Source organism: Danio rerio, chromosome 21 (genome assembly GCF_052040795.2).
Source record: "Danio rerio strain M-AB ecotype USA chromosome 21, GRCz13ab, whole genome shotgun sequence".
NCBI lineage: Eukaryota > Metazoa > Chordata > Actinopteri > Cypriniformes > Danionidae > Danio > Danio rerio.
The window spans coordinates 6,366,069-6,381,408 of NC_141041.1; the positions used below are offsets into that span (position 1 = coordinate 6,366,069).

General features: G+C 34.0%; 1 protein-coding gene across 17 annotated transcripts; it reads right to left on the reverse strand.

Annotated features, from left to right (window-relative positions):
* Position 1: 1 nt before the first annotated feature.
* On the reverse strand, positions 2-14,086 carry pdcl (phosducin-like). Of its 17 annotated transcripts, none has more exons than XR_015519455.1 (8): positions 14,003-14,071; positions 9,690-9,873; positions 5,961-6,142; positions 4,137-4,415; positions 1,301-2,706; positions 965-1,173; positions 663-809; positions 2-495 (listed from the first exon to the last, which is right to left on the reverse strand). XR_015519455.1 is itself a non-coding variant. In NM_199647.2 (5 exon segments), coding segments are annotated over 4 exon segments (921 nt in total). In that variant the 5' UTR covers positions 9,865-9,873; positions 14,003-14,086; the 3' UTR covers positions 2-2,421.
* Positions 14,087-15,340: the final 1,254 nt, after the last annotated feature.

Genomic DNA, 15,340 nt, shown 5'->3' on the forward strand with positions numbered 1-15,340 from the left:
GTCAACTCAGAATCATACGCTTTTATTTTTGCATTGGTCTTTGATGGAGACACGTTTACAAAATGTATAAAACTAACAGAGGGCAAAGTGAACTAAAGTGAATGTAGTCCGAATGAAAACACACAAGTAAACAAACACAACATCCTAAAGCTACAATAAATAATGAAGCAATAATGCAGGATTCTCCGAAGGGTTTTTTTTTTTTCTTGCATAAAGAAGCACTCCTGATTATGGAAGTGTCTTAAATGACTCTCACACACACATACATACATCGAATGATATCTACTGTTTTGGTCCAGTAACTGATGAGTCAGCGGCATTACATTTGTACAGAAATCTCGTGTAAATTAGTGTATCTGACATGTTTCTGCAACCGTAGTTTGGTCACTGTATTGGGTCTGAATCAACTGTGAATGTTTATAAGAATGCCCAGCTATGAAAAAAAAAAACACTTTACAATAAGATTCAATTAGTTCAACTAGGGTTGGGCAAACCCTGGAGGGCCGGCGTCCTGCATAGCTTAGCTCCATCTCTAATCAAAAACACCTGAACATGCCAATCAGTGTCTTCAAGATCGCTAGAAACCTATAAGCAGGTGTGTTTGATTAGAGTTGGAGCTAAACTGTGCAGGACACCGGCCCTCCAGGACCGAGTTTGCCCACCCCTGGTTTATACCATTTCATTTATCATAAACAAACAATGAAAGACACATTTAAGCAACATATTTATTCTTCTTTGTTAATGTTAGGTTATGAAAATAAAGTTATTCATTGATAGTCATGTTAACTCATAGTGCAGAGGTGCCCAAACTCAGTCCTAGAGGGCCGATGTCCTGCATTGTTTAGCTCCAACTTCCTTTAACACACTTGATTAGCTCATTCAGGTGTATTTAACAGGGGTTAAAACTAACATATGCAGGACACCGGTCCTCCAGGACAGAGTTCGGGCACCCTTGTCCTAGTGCATTCGTCTGAAACTTAATTCCTGGAGGGCCGAAGCTCTGTACAGTTTTGCTCCAACTCTAATCAAACACAACTGATCCATCTAATGAAGTGTTCATGACTCTTTTGAACACCTTGATTATTTGGATCAGCTGTGTTTGATAGGGTTGGAGCAAAACTGTGCACAGCTACGGCCCTAAAGGAATCCAGTTAAGTTTGTCAAACTCAGTTCCTGGAGGGTCACAGCTTTGCAGTTTAGTTTCAACCCTAAATAGCTTGTTTGAAATCTACAGGCAAGCGTATTAAAGCAGGTTGAAACAACTGTGCAAGGCTGCAGCCCTCCAGAAACTGAGTTTGACATTCCGGAACTAATCTAAACTACCATAAATTTAGATTTTCAGTCAAGGAGGGCCGATGTGCTGAATAGTTTAGCTCCAACTTCCTTCACTACACCTGCCTGAAAGTTTCTAGTATACCTAGAAAGAGCTTGAATAGCTGGGAATGGAACTAAAAAATGCAGGACACCCCTTTTTGGGCACCCCTGTCCTAGTGCATGAACGAATCTAAACTAAAATAAATATAGATTTAAATAACGCATCAGAAAATGATGAATATTAACTAACAAAACCTTATGGTAAAGTGTGACCGTTTTGATTAAAGTCTTTTTTTTGTTTTGTTTAAGTCTAATTTTTCTTTTATTTTGAAATCTACTGACGACATTTCTTTGAAATAACGGTATCATTTAGATTGCTTTACATTAAATAAAAAAATGGTGCAATTGTACATTTTTAATAATTTTCATCGTCATTTTAAAAACAATCCAATACTATTTTTTTTTTTACTTCAGAAGAGTAAAGAAATCAGCATTTGATCAATTAAACCAGGTTTTCAAACAAAATATTTGTTATTCTGAGCGACAATCTGACCAAAAAAATGCTCAAAATGACGATATTTTTATTTGAAATGTGAAAGAAATGCTGTCAGTAAAATAAAACAGATATTAAAGGGATAGTTTACTCAAAAATTAAATATGATGTCATTATTTACTCAACTCAAAGCTGAGTATCTTTCTTCTGTTAAACACAAAAGAAGATATTTTTTTCTGAGGAAAAACATAACCATTGACTTCCACAGTATTTGTTTTTTCTTCTACCTTTCTTTTTTCTGTTGAACACTAAAGAAGATCTTTTGAAGAAAGCTCTAAACCTGTAACCATTCACTGCAACAGTATTTGTTTTTCCTACTATGGAGGTCAATGGTTACAGGTTTAGAGCTTTCTTCAAAATATCCTCTTTAGTGTTTAACAGAAGAAAGAAACTCTGTTTATAACCACTGAATAAATGTACATTTTTGGCCTTTTACTAAACCTCATATCCAATAAATCAAGAGAAACTTTGAATTTGTCAGATGGCCTCTTATTATTATTATGATTTTTGTACAGCGTATGCATGTATGTGTATAGAGATATGATTGCAAGCATTTAGTCTATATCAAGGTCGCTGTCTGAATCGTCGGGGTGTGTGACCGCGGCGTTGCGAATGGAGGAGTGTGTGTTGGGCTGTGCGTATTTCTCTGGCAGAAGGCCATATTCCTGCAGAAGCGCCTCCACGTCAGTGGCATAGAAATCGTCTCCGAGCTGATCAGACACACGCACCAGATTTCCCACCAGATCTCCACCACGGTAAAGCAGAAGTGCGGGTAAAGCTGAACTGCGGAAGAGAGCGCTGGTGCCCACAGCCGAGCCGCGCACCCGGCAAAACTTCACCTGCAGGAGAACACACAGATATTAAAAACACTATAGATTTAAACTAGAGCGGATTTCCTTTAAGCCACAGGTGTCAAACTCGGTTCCAAAAGGGCCGCAGCTCTGCACAGTTTAGTTCCAACCTTAATTAAACACACCTGATAAAACTAATTGAGTCCTTCAGGCTTGTTTGAAACCTGCAGGTAGGTGTGTTGGAGCAGGGTTGGAACTAAACTGTGGAGGTCTTCGGCCCTCCAGGAATTGAGTTTGACACCCCTGCTCTAAGCCAAATGTCAGATTCACAGACCCCCTCAGACATTTTTAGTCGAAAAACAGCTTGTTTTGCTGCTTAATGTTAAAATAAAATGTATTTTTAATAAACTGCTTGACATAAACGGCATTTTTCTTATATTATTTTAACGTGTTGTCAGAATCATGCTGGTTTGAAGCGCAAGTAGTTAAAGTCTTGTTTTGCTACTTTAAATTGAATTCATATTTTCCTAATTGTAAAGAAGTAACCTCTGTATCGTTTGTACTTTACTTTTTGTCTGTTTATATGTATTGTAATTGCTTTGTTGCTATTGAAAAAAAAAATATATATGTATAGCAGATGGCACAAAAATTTAGTATATTACAAATAAGTAGTTTGGTTATGACTAGGCCCACACGGAATCTGTGCGGGCAGAATTCCGCAGATTTTTAGCCCTTTGTTGACTGTTTATGTATTCGTGTAAATGTGTATACATATATTTTATTCAGGTTTTAAATGAATTTCAGTAATACTAGTGACTAATATGAAAATATTTATATGATTTATTGACAATATAGCTTGTAAAGTATTATTTTCTGTCTTTTAGTATATATATATATATATATATATATATATATATATATATATATTATAAAAGAGACTTGCTTTGTTTACCAAATAAAGTGGATCTAATTGGATTTGCATTGTGAACATTAAATACAAGATAAAAAGCTATTAATTTTTATTTCCTATATTAAGGTTTTAGTTATGATACTCCCAAAATAATTCATAAACATAAAACATAAATCCACAGACTTTTTACTAAATTCTAAGCAGAAATAGCAAAAATGTCCGCAGATTTCGTCTGGCCCTAGTTATGACAGACTATCCGCTTGTTACGTTGTTTCACTTTAAAGTGAAATGTATATAAAATCATGCTGTACACAACAGTCTCTGGACTTGCTGCATCACAAATACCAAAATTGTAACAATTAAAAATCATCAAATTAATCACTTTCTGGCCATCAGATATTAGGCATGGACATCTACATTGCGATCATGATTTTTGAAAGTATTACAGCGCTTTGTAAATGTTTAAAATAAAACAAGAAAATGTCAATTTGCAACAAAAAAAGTTGTATTTTAGTTTCACGGGACCTTTGAAAAGTCTGAACTGAAGACATGTCTTTATGAGTTTTACCATCGGGTACTGCAGCGCCAGACAGAGCAGGCTGCCGTCCATGGCCTGGCAGGCGGGCACCTCAGGCTCATAGATGTGGACCAGCACCAGCGTGCTCTTTCCCTCCTCGTCGACGGCACGCAGAAACTCCTCTCCTGAAGAGATGTCCATCACCTTCTCAAATCGCCTGCCTCCACACAGCTGCCGCCGCATCTGCTCCATCCGCTGCAGACGATACTGCTGGAGGAACGCTTCATCATCGTCATCCTCCTCTTCTTCCTCATCCACACGCAGGTTCAGCTGGAGATGGAGGAGAATTACTTTTTTTTATTTTTTGAGGAAATATTCAGGGTTAAAGAGATAGTTCACCCAAAAAACTAAATTCATTCATTATTTACTCTTCCTCAAATTGTTCTGTACCTTTATAAGATCTTTTTTCTGATGAACAAAAAAGAAGATATTTTGAAAAATGTTAGAAACAAATAACCATTGACTTCCATAGTGACAAACTAATAATACGCAAGTCAATGGTTACAGGTTTTCAGAATTTTTCAAAATAACTTATTTTGTGTTCAACTAAAAAAAAAAACCTCATACAGGTTTGTGGAGCTTGAGTAAAATTATGACAGGATTTTTAGATTTTAACTATCCCTGTATTGCATTTAACAATAACTAAACCTTCAGAATTTTTTTTTTTACTTTAATGCAAACTGCATTACACTAAACTAATATTTTTACGGGAATATTAAATTTTTTCTAAGTATCAAAATAAATAAATAAAAATCATTAAATATTATTAAAATTAATAATAATAATAATAATAATAATAATAATAACAATAATAAACAAATAAAACTCACAAAAAAGTATGATAGTTTAAATAAAACCTTTATTATTAATGCATCTTAAAAATAACCAAATTAATAAAAACTATATAAATTATGAAATAAACATACAAACAAAAACAAATTTACAACTTAAAAATAAATAAATAAAACCTATTAAGAAATCCACAGTCGCATATTTATGATATTAAAATACTAATAACTGTGCATAATAAATTGTTTTCCAGAAATCAATAAAAAATTTAATCAAATAATATATAGAACTTTTAATTTTAAATAGTTTTATTTGCTAAATTAACCAAATAATACAAAAGCAAACTCCTACTTTGTTATTTAAAAATGTACATTTACAGTGCTCAGCATATACGAGTACTCATCATAATGAATATTTGTATCCATTTCTCAGTGAATATGGGTAAAATATATTGGTGCATTTGAACAAAAAAGATTTATTAAACAGATTTATTTATTAAAATAATATTTTAGTTACCAAACATTAAGAAATGAAAAGATAATACATTTAAAATCATACAACATATTGCAAACAAAAAAAAGACAAACTTTTCAAACTTTTGACAACATTTAAACCAAATTGTAAATATATGTTATGATTTTTGCTATTTTTTAACATTTTATTTAATATTTTTCCAACATAAAAATTTGGGCTACTCAATTTTGAACCAGTTATTTTGTTAGATAAGCTCCAGATTTGGCTTCAGTACTAACTAATCTAATGTATATGTACAAATATAATATCGTAAAGCTTTCTATAGAAAATATTCATTTAAATGAGAAATTTGGAGGAGGTGTACTCGTATATGCTGAGCACTGTATCTTTATTAAATCATTTTTTATTATATTACTAAGACGCCTATGCAAACCAGTGCAATATCTATCTACCTACCTACCTATCTATCTATCAAACTGTTAAATATCCTACAAAAGCATCAACTGCACATTGTGAAAAGTCATATTGTAAGAGTTTGAGAGTGTTTCTCACTTTGCCTGTGAGTTTATCCTGCAGCTCCTTCTGTTTCTGCTTGTCGGCTTCTTCCTCCAGATGGGATTTGCAGGTCATGCTGAGTTTCTTGATCAGTTTCTCCATCTCTTTCTGCTGCTCGATGCGCTGCTCATTCTCCAGCTGCTTGTATTTACGCCAGTCATTGATCACTCCCTTCGGCCCTGTGGGGAAAGTGATCAGATGTAGCGCTCAGCAGAGTTACTGTTTACACCTGCTATCATTTAAGTAACAGGTTACTGTAATATAATTAAATGAAAATAGCAATATAAGGGATCACTCTATATATTTAGTGTTTGTGTGCTTGTTTATGCGATTGTTTTCGAACTTCATGATTCGGTTGTCTATAGGAGAAATGACTAGGAATAATAAACGGCTAAAAACAGGGCGACCTACTCGCTCTACAAACAAGTGTGTTCATGACTAAAGTGTACATGTAAAAAATGTAAATGTACATGAAAAGTAGAATAATATAAGAAGAAAAGTTCAGCTTGCAACATCAAGCAGCATAACGAGCTGCTTTAACGTCTAAAAATCAATTAAGTGTATGAAAGTGGAAGTCTCAAGCCATAAAGATTTGAATGGATGCGCCTGTTTGTATGTCAATAATATGCTTGCCTTAAATACTAAATACATTCATATTTTCTGTATAAATCAATTCAGAGAAGCAGAGAAATTGTATTTTATTGGTAAACAAATATACATTTCAGAATACTTCTATTTTTCAATTAAAGGTTAAATTTGTCAGACAATTGCACATGTTTATCCAGTTAAACTCTTCTGTTATTTTGGGATTTCGGCCTGGATTTTGCCTACCCAAATTTAAAAGCTTTCCAAATCCACATACAGAGGTGTAAATGCAAAAATTTGGTATCATTTTGAAGAAAACCCCTTTGAATTTTCATAAAACACTATTGAAAGTGTTTAAAATATCTGTATAGGTTGTCTGTGTTATAATAAACACATAAAAAAAGAGGCACTTTTTGTATTTTTTTTATAAACTCAAATTTGAAAGTGTACATTTTAGGTTCTGTGTGGTCTAGCGTGCTGTAATTAATTTTGGAGGTTCCTGCACATGTCTGTAATCATAGGAAAAAAGATAAATGTCTCCACCATAATCTATGCAAAAGTTATTGTATTCCAACTGATGAGAGGTGCTGTACAAGCCACAGGGATCGATCATTGTTTTCATTGTTCACTATTCTTTTGTTTGATCAAACATAATTCACTGTGTTTGGACCACGTCAGACATATAAAAGGATTACTTATGCACATCACCTCAAAAACAGAGGAGAAATGGCCCTGAAGTGCACAGCATAAGGTAAGAGTTGACAGCTGTTTGTGCTATCTGAGGCTGCTTATTGATCATAAATGTATTGTTTTCACTTCTGCGCCATGAAAACACCGTGATTCATTCGACAACTGTTTGATATGTGAATATAATTCAGTAAAAAGAGTGCTAGAACTGTATGAGCACTGGCAAGAGCTTTCATTTGAGCTACTACTTGTACATGTGTCACATGAAAAATATGAAAATGAACCAACGTAAAATACCCTGCTCAGGTATCCAAAATACTGTGTATTTAAGTGTAATTAACTTTTGTACAGTAGAATAAAAACAAAGTGATGCATATGTGCATAAGATATAGATTCTACACTTTCAAACAAAACCACTTAAGGGGGTCGGGTGCAATGCTAGCCCTTTAAATCTTAAAGCGAATGTCGATGACGTCACGGACCCGATACCGGGTCCGCAGAGTTTAACTAGTTAAATACTATAAATACATTCATATTTTCTGTATAAATCCATTTAGAGACGCAGAGAAATTGTATTTTATTGGTAAACAAATATATATTTCAGAATACTTCTATTTTTCAATTAAAAGTTACATTTGTCAGACAATTGCACATGTTTAAGGAACAATTGAAATTAATATGGAATGGTCAACAATATGTAATATGTTTTATGTTTTGATAAATATTGTGTTAAACTTTGCATTTATTGCGAAGTAATATATTTGTTAAGTAAAAAATGTTAAGTTTGTTAATAAATGCACGCAAGTATTTCATTTGAAATCATATGGATATTTAAAAGTATCATTTAGAGTGTATTTGCATTGAAATTCATAGAGATTTTAAACAGTATTGAGTCAAGCATTTTAATAATTCCTAAACAATTAAATTAGTGTTTTTAAAACGCGCAGGGAAAGCAGTGTTTCCCCTACCACTATATTCGGGGGCACTCCGTCCTCCCAACGGCTTTCCCCGCCCTTCTAGAAGTCAAGTCAATTCTATTTTATATATAGCACCAGATCCCAACTTCTTTTAATAAACGAGCCAAATAGGCGTATGTAATATCTTATTTACACAGAGGTATGTGATTTCTGTCTCTACATGGTTGCGCGAACACAAATGTCTGCTCTCTGAATCGCGCATGGTGGAGTTCTACACAGCCACTATCTGCTGTATTGGAATGAAAGTGCGCGCGCCACACCTGACAGAACCGAAGACGCCCGTGCCCTCCCATATATTATCCATAGCCTACAAGCAGCCACAACAGAGGTAAATACAGATCCTCTGTTTGGTTTATTGGCTCGTCCCGTGGGAGAGATGCTCTTTGTTGCGAGTGCAGCTATTGTATTTCCACTGTTTTGAGCTGATGCTACCTAGCATCTCATCCAACCTTTTGACCGCTCCTGGAAGCTCCGCAAGTCTCCCGCAAAGTTCTACCGTCCCTGTGATTCCCAATAATGAGTTTAAATACTCAGAAATCATAGGGCCAGGGGTAAATAAACAAGAAAACAGATCGCGAGAAGGACAGTGATGGACTAAGCTTTACATTTGTTAGGTTGAATAAATAGAGCAGTAAAGATATCACGAGTGCAAATCCTCTCTCCCTCATTGAGAGATCTGCTGTCAATAGTTGTAGACGAGCAAAATATCATTTAATCGGTAACACTTTATAATAAGGTTTTATTAATTAACGTGGATGTTAGTTAATGTACTTACTAAGATGAACAAGTAACTAATGTTAACGAGAATGACTTTGGATTTTAATAATGCATTAGTAAATGTTGAACTATGATTAAGAAATGTGCTGTACAAGTATTGTTAATTATTAGTAGGGCTTGGTGGTATGAAGGTATATATCGGTACCACGGTATGAAATGTGTACCGTAAAAGAGCAAGAAAAAAGATGCTTCATATATAATTTTTTTTGCTTTAAATTTCCTTAAAGTATTTACATATTTATATTTTCATATTTAAGTTTTCTTTTCCTGCTACTTACTTGGGATATATTTGATATCTGTGAGAAGATGTTACTTGAGAAATGTTTATGATATTAAGGTCCACATAAAAGTGTGAAATGTGACATATATAGCCTTTGTTGTTGATCTAACGTCATATTTTTTTTACTATATCAATAAGGTTAAAAATTTAATTGTAAATAATCAAATGAGACAAAGTCCTTTTCTTGTCTTAAATATTAAAGCATATTTATTATATGAAACCCTTTTGTACATTTTCTGGAATAATTATCTTTATAAAAAACTATATCACAAAAGATATTGTTACTGTGAAATAAAATTGATGTCTTACCGCTTAGCCATAATTTTAAGTTTATTTTATTAAATAAATAAATTAACATTAACTAATGAAACTTTAATGTAAAGTCTGACCAAAACTTTGATGTATCATGTTTATTCGTACCAGTGTTGACCGAACTGCCGTCTGCGCTGTAGTCGAGCTCCACGTCCAGCACCTCCTGGTCACGGATGGTTTTGTGTGCGTTCTCGTCTTCCTCATGGTCGCTCTCTTCATCTTCACTGCTGCTGTAGTAATACTGCAGCTTCTCCCCTAGAATCTTATCATCCAGCGTCGTCATGATGCCACCCTGAGACACATTTTGGAGAGATAGTGATAGTACAATTTATACAAATTCATATTTTTATGAGTTTCATACATCAAAACAAGCGTTTTTTAGTTACACAGACCGCAAAACATGTAACTGGTTTCTAGGGCTGGGCGATTTATCAAAAAGAAATCGAAATCGATATTCAGAACCTATAATAGATCTAATTTTTCCAAATCGATATTTTTCAATTACTTTTCCCACCACGTGTGGAGTCACGTGATCCCGCTCTGTTAAAGGCTTAGGCTAATTTTTACATCTGTGGCCACTTTGCACCCGGATCTGATCTCTGGTCAAGTATGGACCCATTCTTGAGCCTTACTTTGCACTACGCTGACGATGATTGGAAGCATCACCAGAGATGCCTTGAGGTGGCATATTTTCCATTACATTAAAGTTATTATTTACATAAAAGTATTTGTTTACAGAAGATGCAAGAAATGCACTGTTAATGTTATGCATGAGTTATACTATTTAGAAGAGATACTGCTTAATTTCAACTTTAATTATGAAAAACACTGAAAATTATTTATTTTGCTTCCAAAAGTGCAAGTTATTTATTTTACATTTTTTAATAAGAAAAGTTTGTTTTAGATAATGTGTGTTTTAATTTCAGTTGTTCAGCATTGATGTTAAATATTCATAGAAAGTAGATAGTGTGTGTTTTCTTAAATTATTTTAAAATCCAGTAATGCACCCTTCATTCAGAAATCTCTCACTTGTAAAATGCAAGCATAATTACTGTACAAGACTTATCAGTGAACTAAATTTAATAAAATATATATATTTTTCTATTTCCGCATTTTAAATTAATTGCAATTGAAATAAAATATTGAATTAATCGAGATTTGGATTTAAGGCCAAATCGCCCATCCCTACTGGTCACCATTAGTAATTTAGGGGTGTCAAAATATGCGCTCTGTCACGAGGGAGGCGATCGCGAGTATTTACAGCGCTCTAACTACTTAAAACTCATAAACTGTGCACAATTTCACTGTGTGTGTTTGCTGGATCAGTCTTTCACTGACATATACAACAATAGCCCCTATTTCACTGAGATTGAGAGAATGAAAGTAGCTTACTTCATTTCTCTCTCTCTCTTTCTCTCACACACACAGTGGCCCATTTGACCTGCTGGCGTGGCTTTTTCTTCTCTTCTCGACTGTTTTACAGCATTACTTCTGGATAAAGAAACGAGCGTGTGTCTGCAGAGTTTTCTCCACCGTGTCCATCATACATCAGCTGTGAGATCGCCACTGCCGCCTGCCGCTTATCAGTGTCACTCATCTGTGAAGAGCGCAGCGCGCAAGAGCCAATCGCAACCGTTTTTGTTGAGGGTGTGACCAATCAAAGGGGTGTAAGAAAACTAGACAGGGGATCAGAAATTGAGCTGGATATTTATATTTGTTTATATTATTTGCTAAATGCTCGTTTTGTTTAAAGTTACAGTTTATATATCTGACTGTTTGTATTAAATGACAAAATTGTATTACAAATAGTATGTAAATATAAATATATTCATACATTTTAATACAAGAAATGCTCCTGTGAAGAAAATATAAAACTGTGTATGGAAAGCACCGTCAATGCACCGTGATGCACCGAAATATCGAATTGAACCGAATCGATGGCATGATAATCGTAACCGAACCGAACCGTGAGACTAGTGTAGGTTCACAGCTCTATAGTAATTCCTTTTATTTCTTTTCATTTATAAACACTGAAATTTACATTGCACGCTAATATATGATATAATGTATGATGATAATTTATTTGCCTACTTAATGAAGCTAAATAATTTAAAAAAAGTCTTCTTAAAAATATTATTTGCTAATGCATTATGTAAAAAAATTGAAAAACTGTACAAAAGCACGCACATCTCTCTTAATTGGGTGCTCAGCCAAAACCGCAAAAAGTGCAAATTAAATGTAAATCAAAGGCGGCAACACCAAGGCTCCAAAAATATTCAAAATACATTAAAATTTATACTACAAAAATACAAATTTATTAAATTAAAAAGGCTGACACAGAGCGTGTAACGTTTCGAGCCACCCGGCTCTTCATTATTCTTAGATATCTAAGCTATAGACTATATGTGAATGTATTCATGTGTATACATGTATATGTATATATGAACGATTGTGTATGTATACATATGCATGTATGTATATGTTGGCATATATGCGAGAGGAGATTATGTGATCCGGAAGTGTATAAAAAGGAGCACCTGATTGTGATGAACAGTGTCTGATGAAGAGCCGGGTAGCTCGAAACGTTACACGCTCTGTGTCAGCCTTTTTAATTTAATAAATTTGTATTTTTGGAGCCTTGGTGTTGCCGCCTTTGATTTACATCTAATGCATTATGTAAACAGCAAACAATTGCATTTATCCACAGCATGTTTTTATATAGTTTAATACTTATAAGAAAATGCATGCATTAAAAAAATTATAAATAAACAAATAAGCAATATGTAATGAAGAAACAAATAACCAATAGATTTGTTCTACTTGATTAAATCATAACCTACTCTCACCCTTACTGTATATAAACAACTATACATTTATATATAAACAATAACTGATCCAACTAAAATTCACTATAATTCAAAATATTTAAAACTTGCTGATGAATGAAAAAAAAACATAGTGGTTTGAAAGAAAGTGGCAGACTATACAGATTTTAAAAGATGCTTTCACCCACGAGGGGCATGGGCGGGACTGTGACTTGCGCCTTGCATGGCTGCTGGTGCTGGACCAGTTGGCTGCCCGCACTCATCGGATTGTTTCCATTTCCCCTGTGTCAATGTTTTGTCTTGCCGATGTGCTTATGCTAATATAGGGCTGTTTTTCTCCCTTTTCTCACTTTGCCCTAATCAAGGGCAAGCTGAGGGGGTCTTTAAGTTTTGCCTAACCGTCCAGATGTATCTTACTTCGTTTCTGAATGCTACCTCCTGTGACCTGTCTCCCCTGAAAATTGTGATGTTTGTGTATGGTCCGGGGGGGAGGGGGGTTTAATTTCACTATACAAAAGTGTATGTGACAAATAAAGGCCTGATTTGATTTGAAATGACAATGATAAGCTCTGAACTTTTTGAATGTATATTGATCTAAGAGCCAATCACACAGCAGAAATGTGCAACAATGAGAATCTAAAAGTGTGTTGATATCAGAGATTTTTTGGCCACTAAAAATTTATCGACCGAAAATAGGTTGTGCCATTTAATGGACCCAATGATTTTTGTGGCTTCAGTCATTGTTGGGATACTCTTTTAAATCTGGAGGCATTAAAACTTATATCGAAATATATATCGTTATAGTTCAATATGGAAAATTATTATGGAGATTGCATTTTTGCCATATCGCCCAGCCAAAGTGTTTATTAATACTAGTATTGTTTTTAGATTGATTCATATCATATTTGTATTTACCATTGCTCCTCCCATCCTTTTAGTCTTATTTTTATAATCTGGATCATTTAAACATCCACAAAACTACACAAATCATACACTAACACATCTTTTTTTTGCTACCCACAATGTGTTGGTTGTTCCCTCATGAAACGCAAATCTAGTTCAAAACACCTCATGAGGAAATAGACTGGGGCAGCTGAGAAATCCTATTAGCCCTTACTCCCACTGGAGCTGATCTCTACGAGTAATAGCTAAAAAAGGGATGTTACAAATTATATTTTGAGCATATAACACTTCATAGTGGATACATACAATTTTATATTGTATATTTTAAGAAATACTTATAGATTTAACCCGACTTAAAAGTAAACAGATACTAGCTAACCTGTCAAACATGACATGCTATCGTGCTATATGCATCATATACTGTTTAAAATGTACTATAATGCCTAAATAAAGATAATCTAGTGTTCATTTGTATGATCTGATCCGTAAAACCGACATCAAATAAAATAAATAGGAGATTAGCGAAGTGAGATTGTTAGCATGCTAACGTTATTTTATAATGCTAGCACACTAGCTTCTCGGTTAACGCAGAAAAACACGTCACCTCTAACCAAACATGATATATTAATTATAAATAAGTGATATTTACCTATTTTAAAGTATTTATAATATGGTGACCCGCGTGAATCTTACCTATACAGGACTCCTTTGTCGCCGTTAATCCCTCAAACAGTCACTTCAGATTCTACAGCACAATAACGCGGTCTGGCCAATCATGGTGACGAATAGATGACTGACAGGATTATACACCAATGAGAGCTCGAAACGATTGACAGAAGGCGTTTCAAATTTTTTTCAACACATCAAACGCGGAAAGGGTCGTGCATAGAGTTTATTATCTGCATTTTTCAGTTCTAACGCAAAATTATAACTTATAATTAATATATGTACTGTAATTCAATGCAATTAATTTAATTTAACAGATACCATTAACAGTGTCACATCCTAATGTTACAGAAATTAAAGGACAGGATGTAGCATGCAGCATGAAGCCACGTTAAACAACATTTTTTCCTTATTTTGGACAGTTAAACATAGTGTTTGGGACATTTTATATGCTGCAAAATAGTTGCAGGATGACACTGTATGTCTGTAACAAAATATAAAACATTCAAAGTATTTTAAATAGCCACTGAAGAGCTAAAATGTGCTGTCCATGTATGTGGCCACTAAGCTCCAGGAGGTTAAATAATACCAAGAGCCTTTATGTTTGTATACTTGTTTTTATGTATGTATGTATGTATGTATGTATGTATGTATGTATGTATGTATGTATGTATAAACAGTTGAAGTCAGAATTATTAGTCCCCCTGAATAGTTAGCCCCCCTATTTATTTTTCCCCTAGTTTTCTGTTTAATGGAGAGAAGATTTTTTTCATCACATTTCTAAACATAATAGTTTTAATAACTCATCTCTAATAACTGATTTATTTTATCTTTGCCATGATGACAGTAAATATTATTTTACTAGATGTTTTTCAAGACACTTCTATACAGCTTAAAGCGACAATTAAAAGCTTAACTAGGTTAATTAGGTGAACTAGGCAGGTCGGTAATTAGGCAAGTCATTGTATAACGATGGTTTGTTCTGTAGTCTATTGAGAAAAAAATATATAGCCTAAAGTTTCTAATAATTTTGTCCGTAAAATAGTGTTTAAAAAATTTGAAACTGCTTTTATTCTAGTCGAAATAAAACAAATAAAACTTTCTCCAGAAGAAAAAATATTATCAGACATACTGTGAAAATTTCCTTGCTCTGTTAAACATCATTTGGGAAAAAGAGAGAAAAATTCAAAGGGGGGCCAATAATTCTGACTTCAACTGTGTGTATGTATATGTATGTATGTTTGTTTGTATGAATATAAATATGAAATAGTAAAATAAAAAAATATGACATTTATACTTAAGAAACAGTTTGCAACTTGTTTACATAAGCATCGCAATCAGCCAAAAACATCCTCTTGAATGGTC